General features: G+C 45.8%; 1 protein-coding gene across 3 annotated transcripts; it reads right to left on the bottom strand.

The window, feature by feature from the left end:
- Nucleotides 1–43: 43 nt before the first annotated feature.
- Tars2 (threonyl-tRNA synthetase 2, mitochondrial) lies at nt 44–18,479 on the bottom strand. Of its 3 annotated transcripts, XR_004119712.1 has the most exons (20): nt 18,442–18,479; nt 16,711–17,073; nt 16,270–16,466; nt 14,218–14,341; nt 12,547–12,671; nt 11,891–12,008; nt 11,726–11,790; nt 11,397–11,475; nt 9,725–9,871; nt 9,284–9,382; nt 8,678–8,895; nt 7,687–7,849; nt 6,972–7,109; nt 6,724–6,801; nt 2,735–2,835; nt 2,510–2,611; nt 2,282–2,354; nt 1,532–1,646; nt 289–559; nt 44–167 (listed from the first exon to the last, which is right to left on the bottom strand). XR_004119712.1 is itself a non-coding variant. In XM_031374837.1 (19 exons), the coding sequence occupies exons 3-19, from the start codon at nt 16,374–16,376 to the stop codon at nt 411–413; spliced, it is 2,001 nt and encodes a 666-aa protein (XP_031230697.1). In that variant the 5' UTR covers nt 16,377–16,432; nt 16,711–17,073; nt 18,442–18,479; the 3' UTR covers nt 214–410. The 3 variants fall into 3 exon arrangements, 2 of the variants coding, with proteins under 2 accessions (XP_031230697.1, XP_031230696.1); XM_031374837.1 differs by lacking the exon at nt 44–167 and having other exon boundaries at nt 214–559; nt 16,270–16,432; XM_031374836.1 differs by lacking the exon at nt 44–167 and having other exon boundaries at nt 214–559.
- Between the last annotated feature and the right edge of the window lie 3,951 nt (nt 18,480–22,430).

The raw sequence follows: 22,430 nt of genomic DNA on the forward strand, positions 1-22,430 counted from the left end.
CTTAATTTGTACCTGTATAAAGAAGAGATCTGACACTCCTGAATGGGAGTGGGGAAAAAGCATTAAGAATTTTACTGGGGGTGTGTGCTGGGGGGTCAGGGTGGGGAATGGCTGCCTGAGGCAACTCCCTTGCTGGTCAGAGGCTTCTGTATCCCTTTGCCTCAGGTCTGGGAAAGAGGGAGACAAAACATTCAGTCAGATAAAGGCACACCCTCGGCTTCATGCTTATTTTTTATTCTCCTTCTATCCAGGCAGTACAGCATTCCTTCCTGTGGGGAGTCCCCATACCATGTCTATTTTCAGAGTGCAGTTCTGAGGACTCGGGGACATGCTGGGCTACCAGCTGGGTTAGTGTCCTGTGGAAAGGGATGGATGGCTCTCATGAGTCTGTACGTCACTGTGAACATCACTCAGAACACTTCTTCTGCATTGGGGACCCTGGCGTTCTGTAACTCCAACAGTCTCTGCACAGACTCGGCCAGGCCTCGCTCCCCCAGCTGCCGGTTATCTCGAGTGCGTACATTCACTGTCCTTTGACTCTGCTCTCTCTGGCCAACCACTGCAAGAAGAGGAAAGATTTGCAAACCCAAACAAAAGTCTCTCTATGGGTTGTTTCCTTTTGCTTTGCAGAAACTTCAAACTCCTGAATGTTTAGGAAGGGTAGGAGCAGAGCCTAGCCGTGGCTAAAGCACATGCTTAGCTGTGCTTGCCCTGCCGCTGACTGTCCATTCTGAGGAGATAGGTATGGCCAAGGCTCTACTCGCCTTATCCTGGGTCAGGAGCCCAGGGTTGGGAGATACTAGAGTCAGTCAGACAAAGACAAACTATATGTGTGTGACCTGGGGGGAGGGGGACAGTACAGGAAGGGGAAAACAGCAGGGTGGGGCTTGCTCTCAGTGCTGGCAAGGCAATGGGCATGTATGATGCCCCGTCAGGCAGTCTGGCTGGGAGTTTCTGCTTCTTGCCTCCCTAGCCCAAGAACCAGGAGCAACTTCCTTCTCTAAGGCCTTTTTTGTCCCCTAGAGCTGCCTCCACCCACATAACAATAAACAAGGCAATTAATTAATGCCTTGATTGGTTTTGGTGTTGGGATCAAACTCATTGGAGGCCAGTGCTCCACAACAGAGCACCATAGCTCTTGGTTCACTGATAATCTTGCTACATACAGCCCACAGTGATTCTGGAACTTTTGGTCTCCCGCCTGTACCTGCCAAAACCTGGGATTACAGGTGTGCCTACCATGCCTGGCTTCAACTGATACCTTCTTAACCCTCTCCTATCCCTTCCTCTTTGACGTTGGCCTGGTTAATTAACTTACAGAAACAGCCTAGGGTAGGGTTAATGAGAACAAAACTGTTCTGAGGGATGGAATAGATGTGGGAAGGAGCAATGGAAGGCAGGCAGATTAGTCAGGCTCTTCCCAGCCCAGGTAATGAGTCCCAATTAATTCAATGTACACAGAGCTAAACAATAGACTTAATGCAGAGAATACAGAGCTTGGGGCTCTGAGGTTTACGGCTAACCTTCTTACCAAACTGAAAGTTGTAGTGGGCAAGCTGGGCCCGGCGGACTCTCCGGCTGAGGGTCAGTCCAGAGTCTGCATCGAGATCACTCACAAGTCCTGCAGCCTGCAGGCACTGTTGCACCTGGGATACAGATTTGGTGATGAGTATATCTGAATGGAAGCCTGAGCCATGCCGGTCGGCCACTATTCTTTCTCAGTTGCTTATCTCACACCCCCAACTTCCCCCAGTGCTCTCAGGAGCTGGCTCAGTGCCTCTTCTCTGAGACACTGAGGCCTCCTTCCCATTCCTGACCTGAAACCCTTTTGTGTGCTTCTCAGTTATTCTTTCGGCTCTGTTTGCTGTTAGGCACCCACCTCCCAACCAGCTGTTTACCTCTAGTCCATCCATAGTTTTTAAAAAAACCTCATGCAGCTCAGGCTGTGAACTCGTGCACAAACATGAACTTTTCTGATGCTCCTGCTTCAGACTGCCAAGTGCTAGGATTGCAGGTTCATGTGGTACTGGGAGCTGAACGCACTGCTTTCTGCACACTAGGTAAATATGCTACCAACTGACCTACATCTCTAGGCTCACCACTCACTATTTAAAAAGGGTCTCAGTATGAAGCCAAGGCTGAACTCAAGTTTTAGATGGAGAATGTTTATTCAGCACAAGAGAAAGCTGCCTCTCAGGCCCTTCGCACTCTCCTGCAGAGCCTCTCTCACCAGGGATGCATGGCAGCTGCCCTGCTGTTCCCGATTTTGCTCTCCACTCACCTGCCTGGCATATTCCTCTTGCTCTGTCCTCACAGGGATGACCACTACCTGGAGTGGGGAGAGCCACAGGGGCCTGTGGCAAGAAACAGGGGCAGGAAATTATTCATTTTGGCTTTAGCTATCAGGCTTAGGTGTAGCTGTAGGGAGATCTGAAAAGGAAATGCACAGGATAGGAAGGTCAGAACCTATCTGCCCGAGAGAATAGAACTCTGGTGTCCGGTGACTCACCATTTCCCCCCACAGCTTTCCGCCAGCACTCCCAGCAGTCTTTCCACAGAACCAAGCACTGCTCGATGAATAAGGACTGGACACTCTGGGGCGCCCGCCGGCCTTGGAAGGAGGAGGGGAGTGAGTGAATGGTGAAGGGCCACAACCTGGGCAGCCCAGTCACTTCCCACTACCAAGAACTATCTCTAATGGGGTGGGGTGTGAAGGGTGAGCCAGGTTCTGTACCCCTTGTACTGGAGGTCAAATCTCAGGGGCAGCTGGAAGTCAAGCTGGATTGTTCCACATTGATGGGGCCGGCCAAGGGCGTCATGGAGGTGCACATCAATCTAGAGAGGATGGGAGAGGGGAGAGAATCAGACTCAATAGCTTCATCAGCCAATCTCCTCTACCCTGTCCCTGTAAGGAGAGCCGTGCCACCAAGACGGCCAATACCCCGTCCTTCCTCTCTACATAAAAATGAGGGACTATCCATACCCCAGCCTCTTTTTTTTTTTTTTTCGAGACAGGGTCTCTCCGTGTAGCCCTGGCTATCCTGGAACTCACTCTATAGACCAGGCTGGCCTCGAACTCAGAAATCCACCTGCCTCTGCCTTCCAAGTGCTGGGATTAAAGGCGTGCCCCACCACTGCCCGGCTTTACCCCAGCCTCTTAATTCCCTGAGTTCTTCCTGAGACCTACACTTCGCCTATGCTGTGCCACACCCTGTCTTCTCCCTCAGTGGCAGTCTGATATTCTTGCAGCTGAAGATCCTATGACTGGTTGTGCAGCTCCTCTCCCATCCACAGTGCCATCCTCCGCTTACTGCCCTATTCAGCTGTAATATTCTCTAGATTCCCCCATTTCCATTGTTTTGCTGTCAGACTGATATGACAGAGCTCTACCCTGCTAGTCTTCTACTCTCCTATGTCCTTAGCTCTGCAGTACAACTGCTTAGGGCCACCTAGCATGTCACATGCCACATATGCCAAAGCAAAGACCGATGCCACCATGGAAATCAGTTCAAGACTCAACTGGTCCCATGCAAACCCTTCTGCCCTGTTCTCCTTAGGGGTTTTAAAACTCTTTCCTCTCTCAGTCATAGCTTGCTTACTTATTTCTCTAGTTCTCTTTCTTTCTCTCTCTCTCTCTCTCTCTCTCTGGTGGTGGTGGTGTCAGAAGCCATCTAGGAAAGGAAATGGCAAAAAAGTGAGTTTCCTGGAGACGGCCCACCATTTTGCAAGGCTTCGGCAGGTGAGCTCTAGGATGCAAAGTCACCAGAGACTTCATCCCAGGATTGCTTCTCACTGCTGATATGCCTTTGCTGTCACTATCCCATAGTCTTATGATTCCTGGGCACCAGCCACCCTACTGGGCAGATTTCCTGTAGATCAACATGAAGATGTACTTTCATATAATAATGCTGTGTAGATGAACTGATGATTTCATAATTCTTGATAATGATTTTATAGAACTCCTAAATTGATACAAGTAATCTCAAGGCCCCCGAAAGAAAGAATAAAAGCTGCAAATAGATCTCTGAAAACCTTCATGTGTCATGGGCTAATTGCACTAGGAAAAGAAAGCAGGATGGGAACAGATTTATGATCAAGGAAAACATTCTTTCTAGGTTAGGAATGAGGCCACTATCTAGTAACTAAGAGTCATAAACTGGAATGGACAATTTATTGTAGGTACAAGGACAGAAAATAAATGATGGGCTAGTTTATCTATACACGACTTCAAAATAATAAGACACAAGGCAGATGATTTGTCTCTTGACAAAACTGTGCTAATTTGTGACATAAAAATCATTGCTTTAAACTTATAATGAACTCATGGAACTAGGAATAGATAATGAATGTGCAGGTAGCAGTCTTGATGGAAAGATATGTAAACAATTTTGCTGTAACTCATTAAGCCTTATCAATCTATGATGTGAACTATTGCCTTAAACTTACTATGAACTTTTGGAATGTAAAAGTGCTTAGAAAATCATGTCATCACTTATCCTGTTGTAATGGTTCTACCTGATAGTTCTATATATAATTTTTTTAGAGAAAGTATAAAAACTAAGAACAACAATAAAGTGGCAGTGTAGCCTTTTCCTACTTCATCCAGTATGCATGTGTATGTGTGTGCCTGACTTTCTTCCTTCCTTTTTCTTTTCTCTCTGACTCACGAAGAGTTAGTGAACTCTGTGCTCTCACCTGGCCAGTGAGGGGTCCCTGAGTCAAAGAGACCAGAACCCAAGTAACTAGGTTTCTTTTCCACTGCTGCTATCAGCAGGTCATTGCCAGAAGCCATCGGCTTTTGGCCCCAGAACAATAAGAGAGAGTTCAAGGCCAGAGGTCATCAGCTTGTGGTGCGCCTATCTGTGCCCCACATCAGTACCTGTCTGGGTGGGAGGGAACCCGGTGGGAGTCCGAGAGTCAATGTTGTTACACAGCTCTTGGCTGATCTGGAACTCTACCTGATTCTGTCATCCACACGAGCCATTTCATGTTTATTATTAATTGCTATGTGTGAGTATGCCTGCACAAGCACATGAGGCTAGAGCCGTGTATCCTGTGTTTTCCACTGTCCTCTGGCCTTATTCCCTTGAGGCAGTGTAATGGTTAGTATTGACTGTTGACAGGATCTAGACTCACCTAGGAGATAAGCCTCTGACCATGCTTGTGGGGATTCTGATTAGGTTAATGTGTGCGGGGCCATTTCTATGAGGAGGCCTGGATTGTATACAGTGGAGAAGCGAGTTAACGCCCTGGGTCCATCCATTATTCTCTGTTCCTGACTGTGGGTGCAGTGATGGCACCAGCTTCAGCGGGGCTGGACTCTGAGCTATGAGCCAAAATACACCCTTTCTCCCTTAAGGTGCTTTTACCATGGGTACCTGCTCAAAGCAGCAGGAGAACCTGAGACGGCCAGGGTCTCTCCTCACTAGGGTGGCAGCTTGCAAGCTTCCTATCTATAACAATGGGCTTATAGGCAATCACGAGACCACAGTGAGCTTGTTAAGTGGATGCTGTATTCCAAACTCATGTCCTCATGATTTGTACACCAAGCCCTCCGAACCATCTCCAGCCCCTTTTAACAAAGTAGCATCTTTCTCAGCAGTAGTGGTGCACGCCTTTAATCCCAGCACTTGGGAGGCAGAGGCAGGCGGATTTCTAAGTTTGAGACCAGCCCGGTCTACAGAGTGAGTTTTAGGACTGCCAGGGCTACACAGAGAAACCCTGTCTCGAAAAACCAAAAAAAAAAAAACCAAAAAAAAAAAAAAGTGTGAGAGAGACAGATGTGATGCAATTTGGTTTTGATTTCAATATTTTCCTGTCTTAGTCTCCTGAGTGCTGGAATTATAGATGTGTAATAAGATTCATATTTATCTCTACATATAGATATATATTATCATTATTTTTGGTTTTCATTTTCTTTAATATATATATATATATATATATATATATATTTATATATTTATTGTTCTTGTTGTTGTTGTTCAAGACAGGGTTTCTCTGTGTAGCTCTGGCTATCCTGAAACTCACTCTGTAGACCAGGCTGGCCTCGAAACACAGAAATCCACCTGCCTCTGCCTCCCAAGTGCTGGGATTAAAGGAATGCGCTACCACTGCCTGGCTAATTTTGGTTTTCAAAACAGGGTTTCTCTGTGTAGACCTGGGAGTCCTGGAACTTGCTCTCTAGACCAGGTTGGCCTCTAACTCAGGGATTAAAGGCCCGTGCCACCACCACCCAGCTAGACTGGTTACCTATATTTTAAATTATCATTACTATTTTTTTGCATTTATTTACTTTGTGTATGTGTATGGAGTGAAAATATAGAAGGCAGAGGACAACTTTGGGAATTGGTTCTCACCATACACAATACAGGTTCCAAAGTTATTTGTTTTTGAAACAATGTCTCACTGTGTAGCCCTCACTAGCTTGATATTCACCACGTAGATCAGGCTAGACTTGAACTCACAGAGGTCCACTTGCCTTTGCTGCTGAATTAAAGGTGTGTATACTGTGCATGGCTATAGATAAATCTTAAATTTTTTTTTTTTGAGACCAGGCTGGCTTTAAACTTAGAGATCTGCCTCTGTTTGCCTCCCATGTGCTGGGATTAATGGTATATGCTACCACTGCCTGGCTCCTACACAAGTTTTAAAACAATTTTTTGTAGATACAACTCAATAAAGCAAGATAACTAAATATAACTCTCAAGTGTGGTTCCAGCTTGCCTTAGGCCCATAGAAAGCCCCATCTCCAGGGTTGAGGTCCCAGGGTTCTCCAAACTCCTCCAAGGCTTGTTGTAGGACCTTAGAGGGAAGAAGATGAGAGGATCATGTCAGGAAACTAATGAGCAGGGTAACCCGCTGGTCTATGAAAACTAACACCTATAGTCTATGCCTTCTGAAGACCTTGCTATATATCCCTGCTCTGCCCTAGAGATCGGCTTGTCTGACTTATTTCCCTTTTTCTTACTCACCTGCTCAGCCTGGTCCCATAGGCGAGGCTCCCCTAGGAAGCCAGATGGTCGGGTAGATAAAGCCAGGTGGAAGGAAAAACCAAGAACCGAGTAAACAGACCGGAGAAAATCAAGGCAGCCCCGGATCTCTGCTTCCAGCTGGAGACAGGAAGTCAGGATATTAGCTATATGCTTACTAGAAATCAGAAGGGTGGGTAGTTTGGGGAGAAATAGGGGAAAACCAGAGGGGTAGCTATACTACAGTATGAAGAAGGCAACTGGGGCCTGTAGATAAAGCTTCATTAGTATAACGCCTAGCTAGCATGCATGAAGTCCTGGGTTTGACTTCTAGCACTGTATAAACCAAGCATGAGAGCACACACCAGAAATCTCTTTGCTCAGGAGGTGAGGCAGAAGGATCATAAATTCAAGGTCATCCTCAATTACGAAGTACATTTGGGGCCAGCCTGGAGTACACAAGACCCTGTCTTTAAAAAAAGGCAAACAAGGCTGGTGAGATGGTTCAGCCATTAAGAGCACTAATTGCTCTTCCAAAGGTCCTGAGTTCAAATCCCAGCAACCACATGGTGGCTCACAATCATCTGTAATGAGATCTGACGCCCTCTTCTGGTGTGTCTGAAGACAGCTACAGTGTAGTTACATATAACAATAAATAAATCTTTTTTTAAAAAAAAGGCAAACAAAGTTGACACTTTTGATGAACATGGAAAACCACCTGATTGGGTGCACAAAAGATGTGAGCATCATCCTGCTGGAAGCGCCACAGCCTCGTTAATCCTCCCAGACTGCCAGAGGCCTCAGCCCGATGCAGGACTCCGAAATCAGCCAGTCGTATGGGCAGTTCCCGCCAGGATCTGGGCCGGTGGGCAAACATCAGGCTGAGGTTGGGATGAAAACAGGTTAGGGCCATAGGGAAAATGAGCCCTAGTCCTAGTATGTAGCCTTGGCTGACCTAGAACTTGCAATGTAGCTTAGGCTGGTCTCAAACTCACCATCTTTCTGCCTCTGCCTCCTCAGTTCTGAGATTACAGTTGTGTGCCACTATGCCTAACACTGAGTATCCATTTTCTCTGCAGTCCTAGCTGTCACCCTTCCTCTCAGTATGCTCTCCTCAGAGTTTGAGGCCAGCCTGGTCTATGAAGTGAGTCTGGGGCCAGCCAGGGCTACAGAGTGAGACCCTATCTAGAAAAAAAAAAAAAAAAGAGTTAAACTCTTAGTCACACCATAGTAGGCATCATTTACTGTCCATATTCTGTGATGGGTACAGAGCCTTGACATTGCTTAAGAACACAAATACCCAAGAAATAGAATAATTTCCCAAAATTCACTTGGCTAAACTTGAATCTACTAAATGTAGATCCAAGGCCCAAATTAGATGTCTCAATATTCTTTCTCTTTCTAAGGTTTGTTCTCTTCCTTTCTTTCTTTCTCTCTCTCTCTCTCTCTCTCTCTTTCTTTTTCTTTCATTCCTTCCTTCTTTCCTGGTTTTTTTGAGACAAGGTTTCTCTTTGTAGCCCTAACTATCCTAGAACTAGCTTTGTAGACCAGGCTGGCTTCAAACTCAGAAATCTGCTTGCCTCTGCCTAGACTACTGGGAATAAAAGCATGCGCTGCCTCGTCCAGCTCCAAAGTACTTTCTATTACTTTACATTTGGTGACCTGAAACTCAGTCCCAGGAGGAGCAGACCTCCTGGCCTCCAACTCACCAATGTGCAGGGCAGTTCATGGGCTTTAGAGCAAGTGTGTCTTTGGGACACCTGGCAGGATGGCCACTCTGGGAGCTGTCGACACCATTGGCGCCTGGGGGCGTCAGGGCAAACATGTCTGCCCTATAGTGCTCCCAGTGCCCTGACTGCTCCCAGAGTTTTGTAGAAAACAGCGTGGGAGTTTTCACCTCTGAGAAACCACGGCGGGCATACTCAGCCTGCAAAGGTGGATACAGACATCAAATGTCAAATGTAACTGGAAGGAGAGAAGATAAAAGCTTTGTAAGTCTCTTGGGGGCTCAGACCATGCTGTCCAAAGCCAAAAGCTATTAAATACCATGCCGACCGGCTCTCTAAGCTGCCTCAGACCACACAACAGGTACACCCTGTTAAATGTCAACAGGTCTCTACAAGACTCACACTCTCACTCCCTACTCCCTTTCCCCTTTGAGACAAGATCCTACTATGTGGCCCAGGCTGTCCTCAAACTCATGATCTTTCTCTTTTAGTCTCTTGGTGCTGGGACACTAGGCACATGCCAGCATGCTTGAGCCAAACTCAAACACCTTGGCTCCATCCCTTTCCCCTAGACTGTGTCTTTCTTACCCTGATGAAAGCCACCAGGGCATTGTAGACTCTCGTCCCTCGTGGCAAGAAAAAGCAGCTCCCAGGGCTCAGTGCATGGAAGAAGAAGAGCTCCTGTTCCTGGGGAAAGAGTGTGACCTGTCACTCAAGTGGGGGAGGGCTTTAGAAGTACAGAAGCAAGTGACAGAGCTGCTCCCTCTGAATCTTCTGGCAGATCACAATCACGCTCTTCCACCAGGAGTGGTTGTTTGAACCTTTAATCCCAGTATTTGGGAGGGAGAAGAAGGTCAAGGGTTTGGGTCATTCTTGGCTATAGCAGGAAGCCAACCTAGTCTACACGAGACCTATCTTAAAAAAAATCAAAACTGAAACAAAAGCCAAGATAAAAAGCCAACATAAGACCAGCTCCCACTCCCTCGCCCTCACCCTCCACCACCCTCCCCACTCTTCTGTGCCCTGTACCTTCCCAATGTGTCTGTGGTCTCTTAACTCTGCTTCCTCCCTTCGAGCTTCCCAATTCCTCAGTAACTCTGCTTTGGGGAAAGAAATTCCTGATACCCTCTGCAGTGTCTCAGGTGCTCCCGAGGACCTCCACAAGGCCGAGGAGTTCTGTGAGGGCAGAGGGAGTCAAAGAGAAGATGAAGCAGACTGGAGGCACTGGCTCTCGTGTCAAGTCTCTGATACTCTCAGTTCACAGGTCACAGTTTGAAGATCAGTTCATCTCATTACTTTTCCTACCATCAGTACCTTTAGGATTGCATGTTGCTCCTTGGGCTACCTGGATCATGTCTTATATGTATGTATATATGTGAAGATCAGTTTACCTCATTACTTTTCTTACTATCAGTACCCATAGGATTGCATCTTACTGGATCATATCTTTTATGTATCCTATGTATGTATGTATGTATGTGGTGTAATGTCACACAGCTATCTTTTTCTCTACATTCTCACTGCCCACTATTCCCTTGTCCTCTTGTTTAGTTACACCTCCTAATTAATGACTTGTTAGGAGAAAAACTAAACTATGGTCAAATGTCAGACTGTCCACCATTCCTTATCAATATTCCATACAGCTGCTAGGAAAGTCTATCTTCCACACCATGCACTACATGAAATTCAAATGCCTCTGCTTGCTCTTTAAGAGTATTAGTAAGAGCCGGGTGTGGTGGTGCATGCCTTTAACCCCAGCACTTGGGCAGAGGCAGCTGGATCTCTGTGAGCTTGAGGTCAGCCTGGTCTACAAAGCAAATTCCAGGACAGCCAGGGCTATACAGGGGAAATCCTGTTTCAAAAAACCAAAACCCAAAAACCAACCAAAACCAACCAAAAAAACAAAAAACCCAATATTACTAAGAACCTTTGCTGATATTTTAAGATAGGGTCTCAAAGAATCAAAGCTGACCTCAACTTGATGTATCACTCAAGAACAACCTTGAACTCCTAGTCTTCTGCCTTTATTTCTCAAGTGCTGGGATCACAGGCAACATGCCTGCCTTGAACGAACTGACAGACCTTAGCCTTTCCCTCAAACACTCCTGTCTATGCTAGCTGGCTTTGTTTCTATGTGGCTTTACCAGTGCTACAGGAATAGTCAGTCTTGTTTTATAGATACAAACAACAGGTAAGGAGATTTGGCCAAAGCTGCACACCTCATTAGTGGCAGAATCAGACTGCAGATGACTGAGTTTTCAGGGTTTTTTTTTCTACACATCCACCCATCTCTTGCTAGCTTCCATCTCATCCAGGAGCACAATGTCTAGGAACAGCACTTTCAGGGAGGACACACCCTGCCTTGGGTGCTTTCCCCAGTGTCTGTCAAACAGTGTCACCAACCCCATAGGACCCTGTCTAGCCTACTCATGGTCTCTTGCTTTATTTCCTTTAATGCAGACACAGACTACAGAGTCTAAACTGAATTCTGGACTCTGGCAAGGACTCCAGTATCTACCTTGAAACTCAGTACCTCTCAGGAAACCTTGAGATTCCAGAATGGAGGAAACCCTTTCTCCTAGATTCCCTCATTAGCACGAGAACAGAGAAGGGGCTGGGAGAGAAAGGACCTCCCTCTCCATTCTCTAGCTATCTCCTGTGATAACAGAAGTGCCACCCTACCCCTAGCCCCACAACTCACCGTGAGCAGCTTTAGTGCTCCAATCTGTCCAGTGTGCCGAACATGGGGGCCCCGGCACAGGTCAACCAACATGCCACACCTGAGAGGAGGAGGACAGTCAGTGCTTTCCAGGGTCTCCTGCTTCCTTTTCTCCCTTTCAGGGCTTCAACTGACAGAAGAGGTGTTGAGGAGAAAACTGTCTTGCTGACAGAGCAATGGCAAACAAAAGCAAACCCCTCCTTTCATTACTTTTTCCAGAGCAGTACAGCCCATCTGCTGTCACACTTCCTGAACTCCAGGTCTGGCCTCTTCAGAGCGCCCCTGTGTTCTTCCCTTTAGACAAAGCTCACCCATACACTGTTGCCGTTGGCCCTGTCACCTTCTCCTCGATCAGATGAAGCTTAAAGTGGTTATCCTGGAAGAAGGCAGACAGGGACCATGAAGCTGCTAGTACACCCTGGGAGTCACCCTTCCCTCCAAGACTTATCAAGTTCCTCTTGCACAGGCCAATTCACCTTGAAGAGCTGTCGAAGCTGATCCCGGGAAGCCTCTAGCCTTCGGAAAGGTTGTGCAGCAGCTATGATCTCCTGGCAAATCCGCTCTAAAATGGGCAACTCTGCGCTCCGGACTGTCCTGGAAAAGGGAGTTTGCTAGCTTGCTTCTTCAGAGACAACCCCTGAATGATGACTTGCTAGCTAGGGAGTAAAGTCCTGACCTTTGACAAATCTGTAATTACTGGTAAAGACAAACTCAGAAAAAACATACATAGGAAAGTAAGTGTAGATTTTCTGTGTGTGTGTATGGTACTGGGGATTGAACCCAAGACATTGCTCACCCTTGGCAATCACTGTACAGGCAAGGCAAGAGGATCATGAGTTCAAGAACAGCCTGCGTTACAAAATGAGAAAGAGAGGAAGGGAGGAAGGGAAGGGGAGAGAGTGTATGTTGAGAGAGGAATGACGGATGAACAACAGTAATGAGGGTAAGCTAACACTTGAATTCATGAAGACTATAAAAGGTGAATTTCAGCAGCCAGAAGAGACACACTGGACAAGGGATGGAAGTTCCTGTTTGGTGCCTAGATCTCTTAGCATCCCCTCTAATCTAAGGCTGCTTGCTCCAAGACCCCAGAAACCATCCCAGAATCAGTCTTCTTTCTTGGACTGCTCACCGTTCTTTTCCCAGGAAGAAATCATGGTAGAAGCCAGATTCTGTACTTGGACCTCGGCAGAGAACAGCACCCAGTTGTTGCTCAGCTGCTGCACCTAGAACATGGGCACTAGAGTGCCAGAACACCTGCATTCACAAGAACCAGTCTGAGCGCATCAACCTCTTGCTAAGTACCAGCTCTAATGCTTTTCTCAGAGGGGCTGCTGGCAAGGCTGGGATGCTTGTATTAAGACTGACTGCCACAGAATGGAGATCCTAGGTGTCTTAAGATGAGTTCTGCCGGGCGGTAGTGGCCCACATCGTTAATCCCAGCACTTGGGAGGCAGAGGCAGGCTGATTTCTGAGTTCAAGGCCAGCCTGGTCTACAGAGTGAGTTCCAGGATAGCCAGAGCTATACAGAGAAACTCTGTCTTGAAAAAAAAAAAAAAAAAAATGAGGGCTGGAGAGATGGGCCAATGGTTAAGAAGTCTTGTTCTTGCAGAGGACCAGGTTTTGGTTCTGAGTACTTGAATCAGGTAGCTCACAACCACTTATAACTCTGATTTCCTTGGATCTGGCACTGTCCTGTAGACTCTATGGGCACTAGGCATGCATGTAAAAACATAATACATGCAGGCACTCACATGTATACACAAAATAGAAATAATAATAAAAAAGACATATATATTTATGTGTATGGGTATTTTGCCTTCCTGGAGTTTCAGACAGTTGTAAGCTGCCATGTGGGTGCTGGGAATTGAATCCTGGTTCTCTAGAGGAATAGCTCTTAACTGCTGAGTTATCTCTTCAGCCCCCCAAAAAACATTTACAGAAAGCAGAGGGTCAGTATTGCTTCTTCCACTACTGAGTAGAAGTGTGGGTCCACCCTATACATCCTCAGTGTTGCCTGGACCAGGAGGCCAGGCCAGTGGCCTCTGCTGCTCCTGTAAGCTTCAGGGCTTCAGTGTATACTACTTATAAAACATGTGGTTCCTATCTGGGTGTGCTGGTTGGTGGGAATGCTCTGGCTGCAGCCAGAACTTGTGCTACATAGCAAGACACTGTCTTAAAAAAACAACACAGAACAACAAAACCAACCCACAGTTCCTTAGACTTCTGGTTTTGCTGCTGTTGATACTGCTGTGTGTGTTGTTGCTATACACCGGGGCCCCGCCCAGTAGCTGTCCCAGCAGTCTGTTTTGCTTAGTGCCATTATTTTTTGTTCCTGGGATCTGCTGTGATGGAACTATTCTTGGATTGGCTCACTAGTCACATTTAGATGATAAATACATTTTTCTGGATTCTAATAAACAAGGTTTATCATGCTTGAGCTGACATGAAACAAATGAATCGGAAGGCCCCTGCGTTTTGTGCTCAGTTATGGAACCCATGAGAACTGAGTAGACATCACGGATGACTTCCATTGTGTGTACTAAGAGGCTGAATAGCACGTTATTCTGCGCCTCATCCCTTTCTCCCCTTTCACTAGCACGCAAAGTATTTGCTTAGGAGACCAATGCTAAACAGAAGCCTCCATGAAGGCTTCCCAGGTTCCTCAGGGATAATCAGTCTAAGATGAGTCTCCTTCCCACTTTCCAATTGAGAAAGTGAAGCAAAAGAACAATTAACATTTTCCTATTTAAAGATCACTCAGATAATTAGGCACCGTGCTCACCACCTGGGAGCAGCTTACCGCTTTGCCCTCTGGGGAATCAAATGTCAGAAATCTGAGGTGACAATCTGTCTCCAAGGGTCGGTCCAGATCGTAAAGGTCTCCATTCACTTCAGCAGCAACTGCAGTATCAGCCAGAGTCAAACTGCAGCAGTAGGAAGGTGGTGGGAATGAAGACAGAGTGTTACAATCCACCCGGCAGGAAGCTGATCTCTCACAGCAACTCTAATTTGCCAAGTGGACATAAGTTTCCAGAGCAGTAAAGACCTACTATTTCTTTTCCCAATATATCCATTGGGAAGGGCAGAAACTCTGAAACTATAAAGATGAATCCTCAAGAAAAAAGCCCTCATCCTCCATTTTAAAGACAGGTCTTGCTATATGGCCCTGAATTCTGAATCTTTTGTCTCCACTTTCTGAATGCTAAGATTACAGGCCTGTAACATGCTTGGCCGGAAGGGATATCCAAGCACAGTGGCTCACACCTGTAACCTCAGCACTAGGGAGGCCTAAGCAGGAGGGTTTTCCTACATTCAAGGCCAGGCTGGAGTGAGGCAGTCTCAAAAGAGGAAGTGTGGAGTATTGTCACTTAGGAAGCCACCACAAGGTGTGGCTGGGTATCAGCAATTTTCTGTGGCCAGAGTTACAAAGGCACACTTTTCCTTGCCCTCTTTTCTTTTCTGTTTTGTTTTGTTTTTCAAGACAGGGTTTCTCTGTGTAGCCCTGGCTGTCCTGGAACTCACTCTGTAGAACAGGCTGGCCTCGAATTCAGAAATCCCAAGTGCTGGGATTAAAGGCGTGCGCTACTACTGCCCGGCTCCCTCTTCTTTTTCTGACCGCCATGACAACTTCAACCAGCATGGGGCTTTACCTTCTTCTCTCCTTGTTCTATTCAGGGCAGTGGCTGAGATTTACAGTGTGCCCGCCTTGGAAGTTTTTCTTTTAAACTGAAATAAAATTGTTCTTAAAAAAAAAAAAAAAAAAAAAAAAGGTAGGCACAGAAGACCTCACTCAGAAGATGCACAAAAACCCCTGGGTTTGATTCCCAGCAGTATATAAACCAGAAATGGTACTCCATACCTATAATCTTAGAACCCAAGAAATGGAGGCAAAAGGATCAAGACAGCACAAAGTTGGGGTGTCCAAAATGTTTGTGAGCTGTTATGGGTGCTTGCTCCCAAGCAAGATGAACTGAGTTCAATCCCTGGAATCCATATAGCAGAGGGAGAGCACTTACTCCCATAAGTTGTTCTTTGACCACCATATGTACATTGTGGCTTGCATTTGTGTGGATATGTAGAGGCACACATTTGGACAAGGATGTGTGTGGACACATACACACACAAATGTAAACCAAAAATCATTATTTTATTTATTTATTTTGGAGACAGGGTTTCTCTACATAGCCCGGGCTGTCCTGGAACTCAAGGTGATCTACCAGGCTAGCCTTGTATTCAGAGACCCACCTGCCTCTGCCAATGAATTCTGGGATTAAAGGTGTGTACCACCACACCCAGCCAAAAAAAATTTTTTTTTCTTTTAAAAAGATGCTTTTCTGGAGGAGTAGGTATGTATTCTTCCTCTGGATTCAACGATCATGCCTTTAGAAGAGGGTCTCTCTTTGGCAAAGATCGTCCCCAGCAGGCTAGGCTGGCTGGACAGATAATGCAGGGATCTGCATGTCTCTACCTATCCAGTTCTGGGATTACAAGCACATGCCACCACACCCTTTTTATTTTTAACCCGAAACTATTATTTCGTTTATTTATGGGTGGGGCACAATTGCTCCACTGTGTGTGTGGGTCAGAGGACAATTTTTAGGAGTCAATTTCCTTCCACTATGTGGATTGCAAGATCAGATTCAGATCTCAGGTCGTTATGCTTGTGTGGCCACCAATTAAATGACTGACTGACTGACCCCCAACCCTAACCCTCTCCCTGCCCAAAGAGTACACCTTTCGGATGGGAAACAAAGAAAAAGAAAAAATTTAAACAAAAAGATGTTTTCTTTTCCTGACCGGGTGCAGCAAAGGACAGAAAGATAATTCTTGTTGGTAGAGGATGGCTTGATACCTGATCTGCTGGGCCAGTTGGTAAGGGGTTGTGTTCCACGCAACAGCATCTACCTTCTGGCCTTCGGGAAGTGATATCTTAATAGTCCGGGCTTTCTTCTGTGTCATACTTGCTAACTTTTTCACCTGAGCGGTCCATAGCTCCTCAAAAAGGCCAAATCGTTCTGCCAACCAATGTGGAGGAGTTGGTACAGAGGCCTAAAGGTAAAGGCATGTTAGGAGGTATCGCGGGGCTTATTTCCACTATTCCGGAAAGGGGGTGGTAGTGGTTATGGGTGTTTAAGAAGCACCGGTTCTAAGGTGGGGACTAGGTGACACTAGGTCTTAAATTGGGGACTCAATGGGACCGCACATTTCCGAGTGGGGCAGCAGGGTCCAGGAGAGGCTGGACAGCCTGCCCCCTAGGACTCTGCTGGGCTGGATGGTTGGGAGCCTGGCGTACCTCATGCACTGTGTGGAGCTCGCAGCGGCGGAACCCTGGGAGTGGGAACCCAAGCCGGCGCCACCTCAGACAGAGACCCATGCTGCCTCAAATCGGTCCTTCCATGCTCAGATCACCGCTTCTTCCTCACCAGGCTTCTCATTGGCTTCTAAGTCAATAATATCCCTTTCTATTGGATAACGTGGCCGCCACTCCGGTCGGGCGCCGCCCCCAGGAACTCCGCCGAGGCGCGACCCACACAGCAGCAGCCGCTCTGGGGAAAGGTTCCGGTTGACCGGAAAGTGGAAGCTGTTGCACACACCTGCAACCCCTGCGCCCAAAGTGGCAAGAAGGCGTCCAACTTTGAAGACTGGGGCATACCTCCTGGGGGCAAGGGTGAGAGAAAAACAGGAAGTGGAAGTTAGTCATTTTCCTTTAATTATAAAATTTATTAAACATCCTTGACAGCCAAGGCTACACAAGAAACCTTGTCTCGAAAACAAAACAAAACAAAACAAAACAAGATCCTTAAAACTTGCAAGAAACAAGCACAGACACTGGAACTAAACAACTAGTGTAAATTCTGGATCTGGCACTAATCACGTAGTTTTTTGTAAAACTTTCTGTAATCTCGATTTTTCTTTCTTTCTTTTTTAAAATTTATTATTATAAATAGCACACTGTAGCTGCATTCAGACCACCAGAAGCGGGCATCAGATTTCACTACGGGTGGTTGTGAGCCACCATGTGGTTACTGGGATTTGAACTCACGACCTTTGGAAGAGCAGTCGGTGCTCTTACCCACTGAGCCATCTCACCAGCCCTCGATTTTTCTTATCTATAAAATAAGAATAAAAATATCTGTTCCAGTTCTAGAGGTATATCTTGTGTAAATTGCTCAATGCAGTGCTTGGTATATGGTAATGAGCACCAGCAGCAAGACACTTTTTTTTTTTTTTTTTTTTTTTTTTTTTTTTGAGACAGGGCTCAAAAAAGCTCTGGCTGTCCTGGAACTCACTCTGTAGACCAGGCTGGCCTCAAACTCAGAAATCCACCTGCCTCTGCCTTCCAAATGTTGGGATTAAAGGCATGCGCCACCACTGTCCAGCAAGACACTGTTATTACCATTAAATGTAACAACTCTAAGACTATCTATCCTTTGCAGTCGTGGTGGAGGGACTTTAGAGACCTCTTCCTATCACAGATGTGGAATTTAATGAATCAATCATTATCGCATATGTGTGTATGAGGAATCTTTGAAGGCATGGGTGGCCCAGTTTTGTAGGTCAGATACCACCTTTCTGTGGCCAGTTGTCCTTTCACCTCACATGGGTTTTAGGGATCAAAGTCATGTTGCCAGGCTTGGGCAGCAAGTGCCTGTTATCTGCTGAGCCATCTTACTGGTCCCAGATGTGGAATACAAAAATCACAGAAGGTAGTTTAAGGTCAAAAAACGTGAGTGCTGATGAGTCCAAGGTGTACACTCTTCCAGCATACCTTGCTCTTTCTATAGTTTACTTCCAATAGACTCCCTGACCATCTTAGAGACATCCAACTCTATCTAGTTCTCTGTTCCTTAAATAAGCCTTCATCTTCCTTTACCCTTTCTTTTATCCCTCTCCACTAAATCTCGGATGCAGGACCAGCCATATTGGCTTTACACAGTAAAAACAGAAACATGGTCAGATGTGTGGAGAAGCATAAAGAGAAATGAACTTATTAGCACTTGTGGAGGCTCTATTAGTCCCTCACCTGGGAGGTGGGAACACTTAGTCTGTTCCCAGATTGCGGTGGTGATGGGATCATGGGGTCTTGTGGAAGAGTTGTCAGAACGAGCTGCTTAACCTAGGCTTCCAAAGAGGCCCACAGTTCTGTCTGGGGAGGGCAGCTGACTTGAGTCATAGGCCACTCTGGGGCTCCATCTTCTGATATGTTAGATATCCTGAAATACAAAAAAGAGACAAGGCTGTGGGGAGGAAGACTGTGTGACTGTGTGTGTGGTCAGAGTGCAGCATTTTAAGTAGCATTCAGAAAGAATGGCAATGGCAGGCCTAGATTTTCTTGTGGTGCTATAGCACAGGCAGGGTAGTGCCACACTGCAGACAACAAAATAGGAAGTGCTCAATAAATATATGTTAAATGTGTTCTGATCGTATAGTGACGAGAAACTTCAAAAGATACAGATCTTTGACACAATTTTTAAAATTATTTTACAGTGTCCTTTTGCTAGGATCACAGAGGGATAGCACCCTGGAACGACAGCTTCTTATACTCATCCTTTAACGTTTACTATGTGCAGTCCACTGGGCTGATGCTGACTGATCAGCTATCACACCACACAACTTGCAGTGAAGGAAGGAATGTTGTGTTATTCCCTCAGCCACTGTAGCAAGCCAGGCATCTAAGGCCAATACATGTTTGTTCTCCTTGTACATGCCTTGGCTTCAGGAAGGATTAAGCTTTTAGTCTACCTGGAAAACATCTCTGCAATTTTCTTGCCCACCTCACTCTTGCCTGCCAGGATCCCGAGATGGAGTACTATTTCATAATACCATCTCATTTCCAGAACAATTCTGTCAGTAGTGTTCTTATGCTCCCTTTAAACCCTGGAAAATGATCTCAAGGCCAAGTGCTAGTCTGTCCAAATCCACAGCCTGGGTTGCTCAGTCACATCACCTCTCTAAGGCCAGATAATTATAATGTGTCATGCTTGCTAATATGGATTTCTTTCCTTTTCCTTGCTGAAGCACATGACCCATACACTTGTGGCCACAGGACTTTAAGAGTGAAGTACTTTCAAGAAAAAGTAAAAAAAAGTAAAAAAAAAAAAAAAAAAAAAAAAAAAAAAAAAAGCTAGGCAGTGACGGCGCATGCCTTTAATCCCAGCACTTGGGAGGCAGAGGCAGGTGGATTTCTGAGTTCAAGGCCAGCCTGGTCTACAGAGTGAGTTTTAGGCCAGCCAGGGCTACACAGAGAAACCCTGTCTCGAAAAACAAAACAAAACAAAAGTCAAGAAATGTGATGTTTCCTAACTTGTTTCTGCGGACTGGTTAAAGAAAGTGATTAAATGAGGTCCACAGAAGTATAAGGAAAATCTGCAATAAAGGGTGTGTGTCCTAAATCCTTAATCAAAACAAAGGAACTTCTTAGGTTTCTTCTACTCTTAGACCAGGCATTCTCACTTGGCCAAAGTTTTTGGTTAAGGTATTGGTATTATAGGTTTAAACTACTTGTAACTATCTCCAATGAATACTTTTATCAGGATCAGTACACAGTCCCGAAGCTATTCTAGCTATTAGATGCAAATTCTGCTTAACAGTATCCAAACTGTGAAAAATCTTTGCCACTTTTCCCAAGGGACACTAGGGCTCAGAGCCTTAAAAATGAGAACTTTGCCATTCTTACAGCTCCAGTCCATAATCACGTGCTGGGAGTTCAGGCTTAAAAGATTCTTCAGTATTGTCTGTGGAAGGTATAACATGGGGCCAGTTTTATATTTGTTCTACTGCCCTCAGCAAGGGCCAGCTGCTTTCCAGGACTCTCACATAGGATCAAAGTGCTCTAGCACATGAAAGGAGAATGATGCTGTCAGTGTTCTCATTCTCACAGATACCCCAAGAAAAATACAGGAAGCATCAGATCCTTTCTTTTCCACTGACCAGTTGACAAAGGACTTGAGCATCTTACAAATACAACAGGATACAAGAGATAGAAAAGAAAAAAACAGAACATTTGGTTTGCTGTGAACCTAAACAACTCCAGGGTTAGCCAGCTGACTGGGTTAGCCAGCATCCTTTTGAGTCAAACATGAACAGATGTGGCTTTTGTTTCTCAGTTGTCACTAGTGCCTCCACCCTTATTGATAGTCTCCTGCCTAGGTGAGAACAGAGGGATGAGGAAAACAGAGAAAACCAGGAGGGGCTGGGATAGTTTAGTGCTTACTTTGTATGAGGTCCTGAGTTCAATCCAAGCACAAAAACCCAAAAACCAAAAAAACCCAAACAAATCACATTCCAATCCCCTTCTTCCCCCTCCCCCAAAGTAACCATAAATATTCGACTAAATAAATTCCAGTCTTCTTGTTTCCTAGTGTTAAGGAATCAAACTCGGGCCTTTTATATGCTAAGCAAATGCTCTACAATGAATTAGCCGGCCCTCCCAACCCCAACTTTGTGGCTAAGGAAAAAAAGTTTTCTTTCTACAAGTAACTCTGATGTCTTTTTTTTTTTTAAATCACACTTTTTCTTTTAAGTCATAGTCTCCCTCCCCCTCTGTACAGAACAGGATGTTTACTTCAGAGACCGCTCTTACAGGTGACCTTCTAGAAACCTCATCTCCACAGTGAGTTATTCCTTAGCAATTGTGAACGGCAACTGATCAGACTTGTCTCTAGTTACTCATAAGCAAGTATGAGAAACACCCTAATACCCCCAAACCCATTCTGACGGCGTTACTAAGTCTACACACAGAGGAGGTAACTCATTCCTGCTGTGTAAGACTGACTTGAATAAAACAACCTGGTGTGGGAGAGGGGCAGAAGCCATCGAAGAAGTCTAAAAACTGGTGCTTTTTCAAGGGTAGAGCAGTTAGTTAGGCACTGAGCTCTCAAGTGGAGCCAGATTCCACTGTCTCTGTAGTAGTACACTCTAGCAGTTGGGTGTGTTTCCCAGACTGCTGCCATTTCTGAGATCTTGTGACACATGGAACTTCATGAACTCAGGGCTGCTTGCTATTCAGAGCCTTCTACCCTGCCAGTGACCCAGGCCTGGCCCAGATGTAGTGACTATCCCCTTGTGATCCTTTTAAGCCAACATTCCATTTACTAAGCCTCACTGGGTTATGAAAAAGGATGGAGTAAGAGAAGAGCTAAGTATGGTTTCTGCATGACAGATCAATCACCAGTATGTGACCAAGGACTGATATGGACAGTTGGCCAGGACTTATTTCCACACATTCCCTCTGATTCTATGATTACTTTAAAAATGTTCCTTGAAGGCTAGGGATGTACTTTAATGGTAGGGTGCTCAACACTGCAAGTGTTACAATGAAAACCTTTTTTCCCGTTGGTTCACATTTGTACAGTATTTAAAAAGCACAATTATCTACATAGTATATGTCGACCACCCCCAGAGCACTGTGGTCTCATCCCACCCATGACAATATATATAGGCTCAAACAAAAAACCCAGGAGGCCATGAAGATCTTAAGAGGCTCAGCTAGACTTAAGTGACACAAATATACAAGTCAAGAGGACAGCTGGGAAAGGTCAATGTGAGAGGGGAAAAGTTAACCACGCCACAAACAAAACCATATTTTATTAAGCTGGAAAACAAAATATTGGAGACAGTTTGTTTTTTTCCAAGAGGCTGGGAGAGGTAAGAGCAAGTGGATCTGGAGAAAACACATGGGGCGGGGGTCCGGGGCACATATGCCTCAGGTATGTGTGCCCACACATACCACCTTCTGTCCTTCTCACACACCCTCAGGTGAAAAGCCAGTCTAGTGGCATCTTCGGGGCTATCCCCCAGCTTTTCCTTCTGCGCTCTGTAGCCTGCTTCACCTTTGGCCCTGGATAGTCAGGATGCATCTTCAACGGAGAAAATTTAGCATCTCTAACCACAGGTCTGTGCTACCATGCTGCAGTTTGGCTCCTGGAGAAGAGGAGTGGCTTCTGCTTGCACTCACCAGAAAAGCCAAGGGCCCTTGGTCAAAGCCCCAATCTCAAAGAAAAATGTCAAACC

This window comes from Mastomys coucha, unplaced genomic scaffold, assembly GCF_008632895.1.
Source record: "Mastomys coucha isolate ucsf_1 unplaced genomic scaffold, UCSF_Mcou_1 pScaffold16, whole genome shotgun sequence".
Lineage (NCBI taxonomy): Eukaryota > Metazoa > Chordata > Mammalia > Rodentia > Muridae > Mastomys > Mastomys coucha.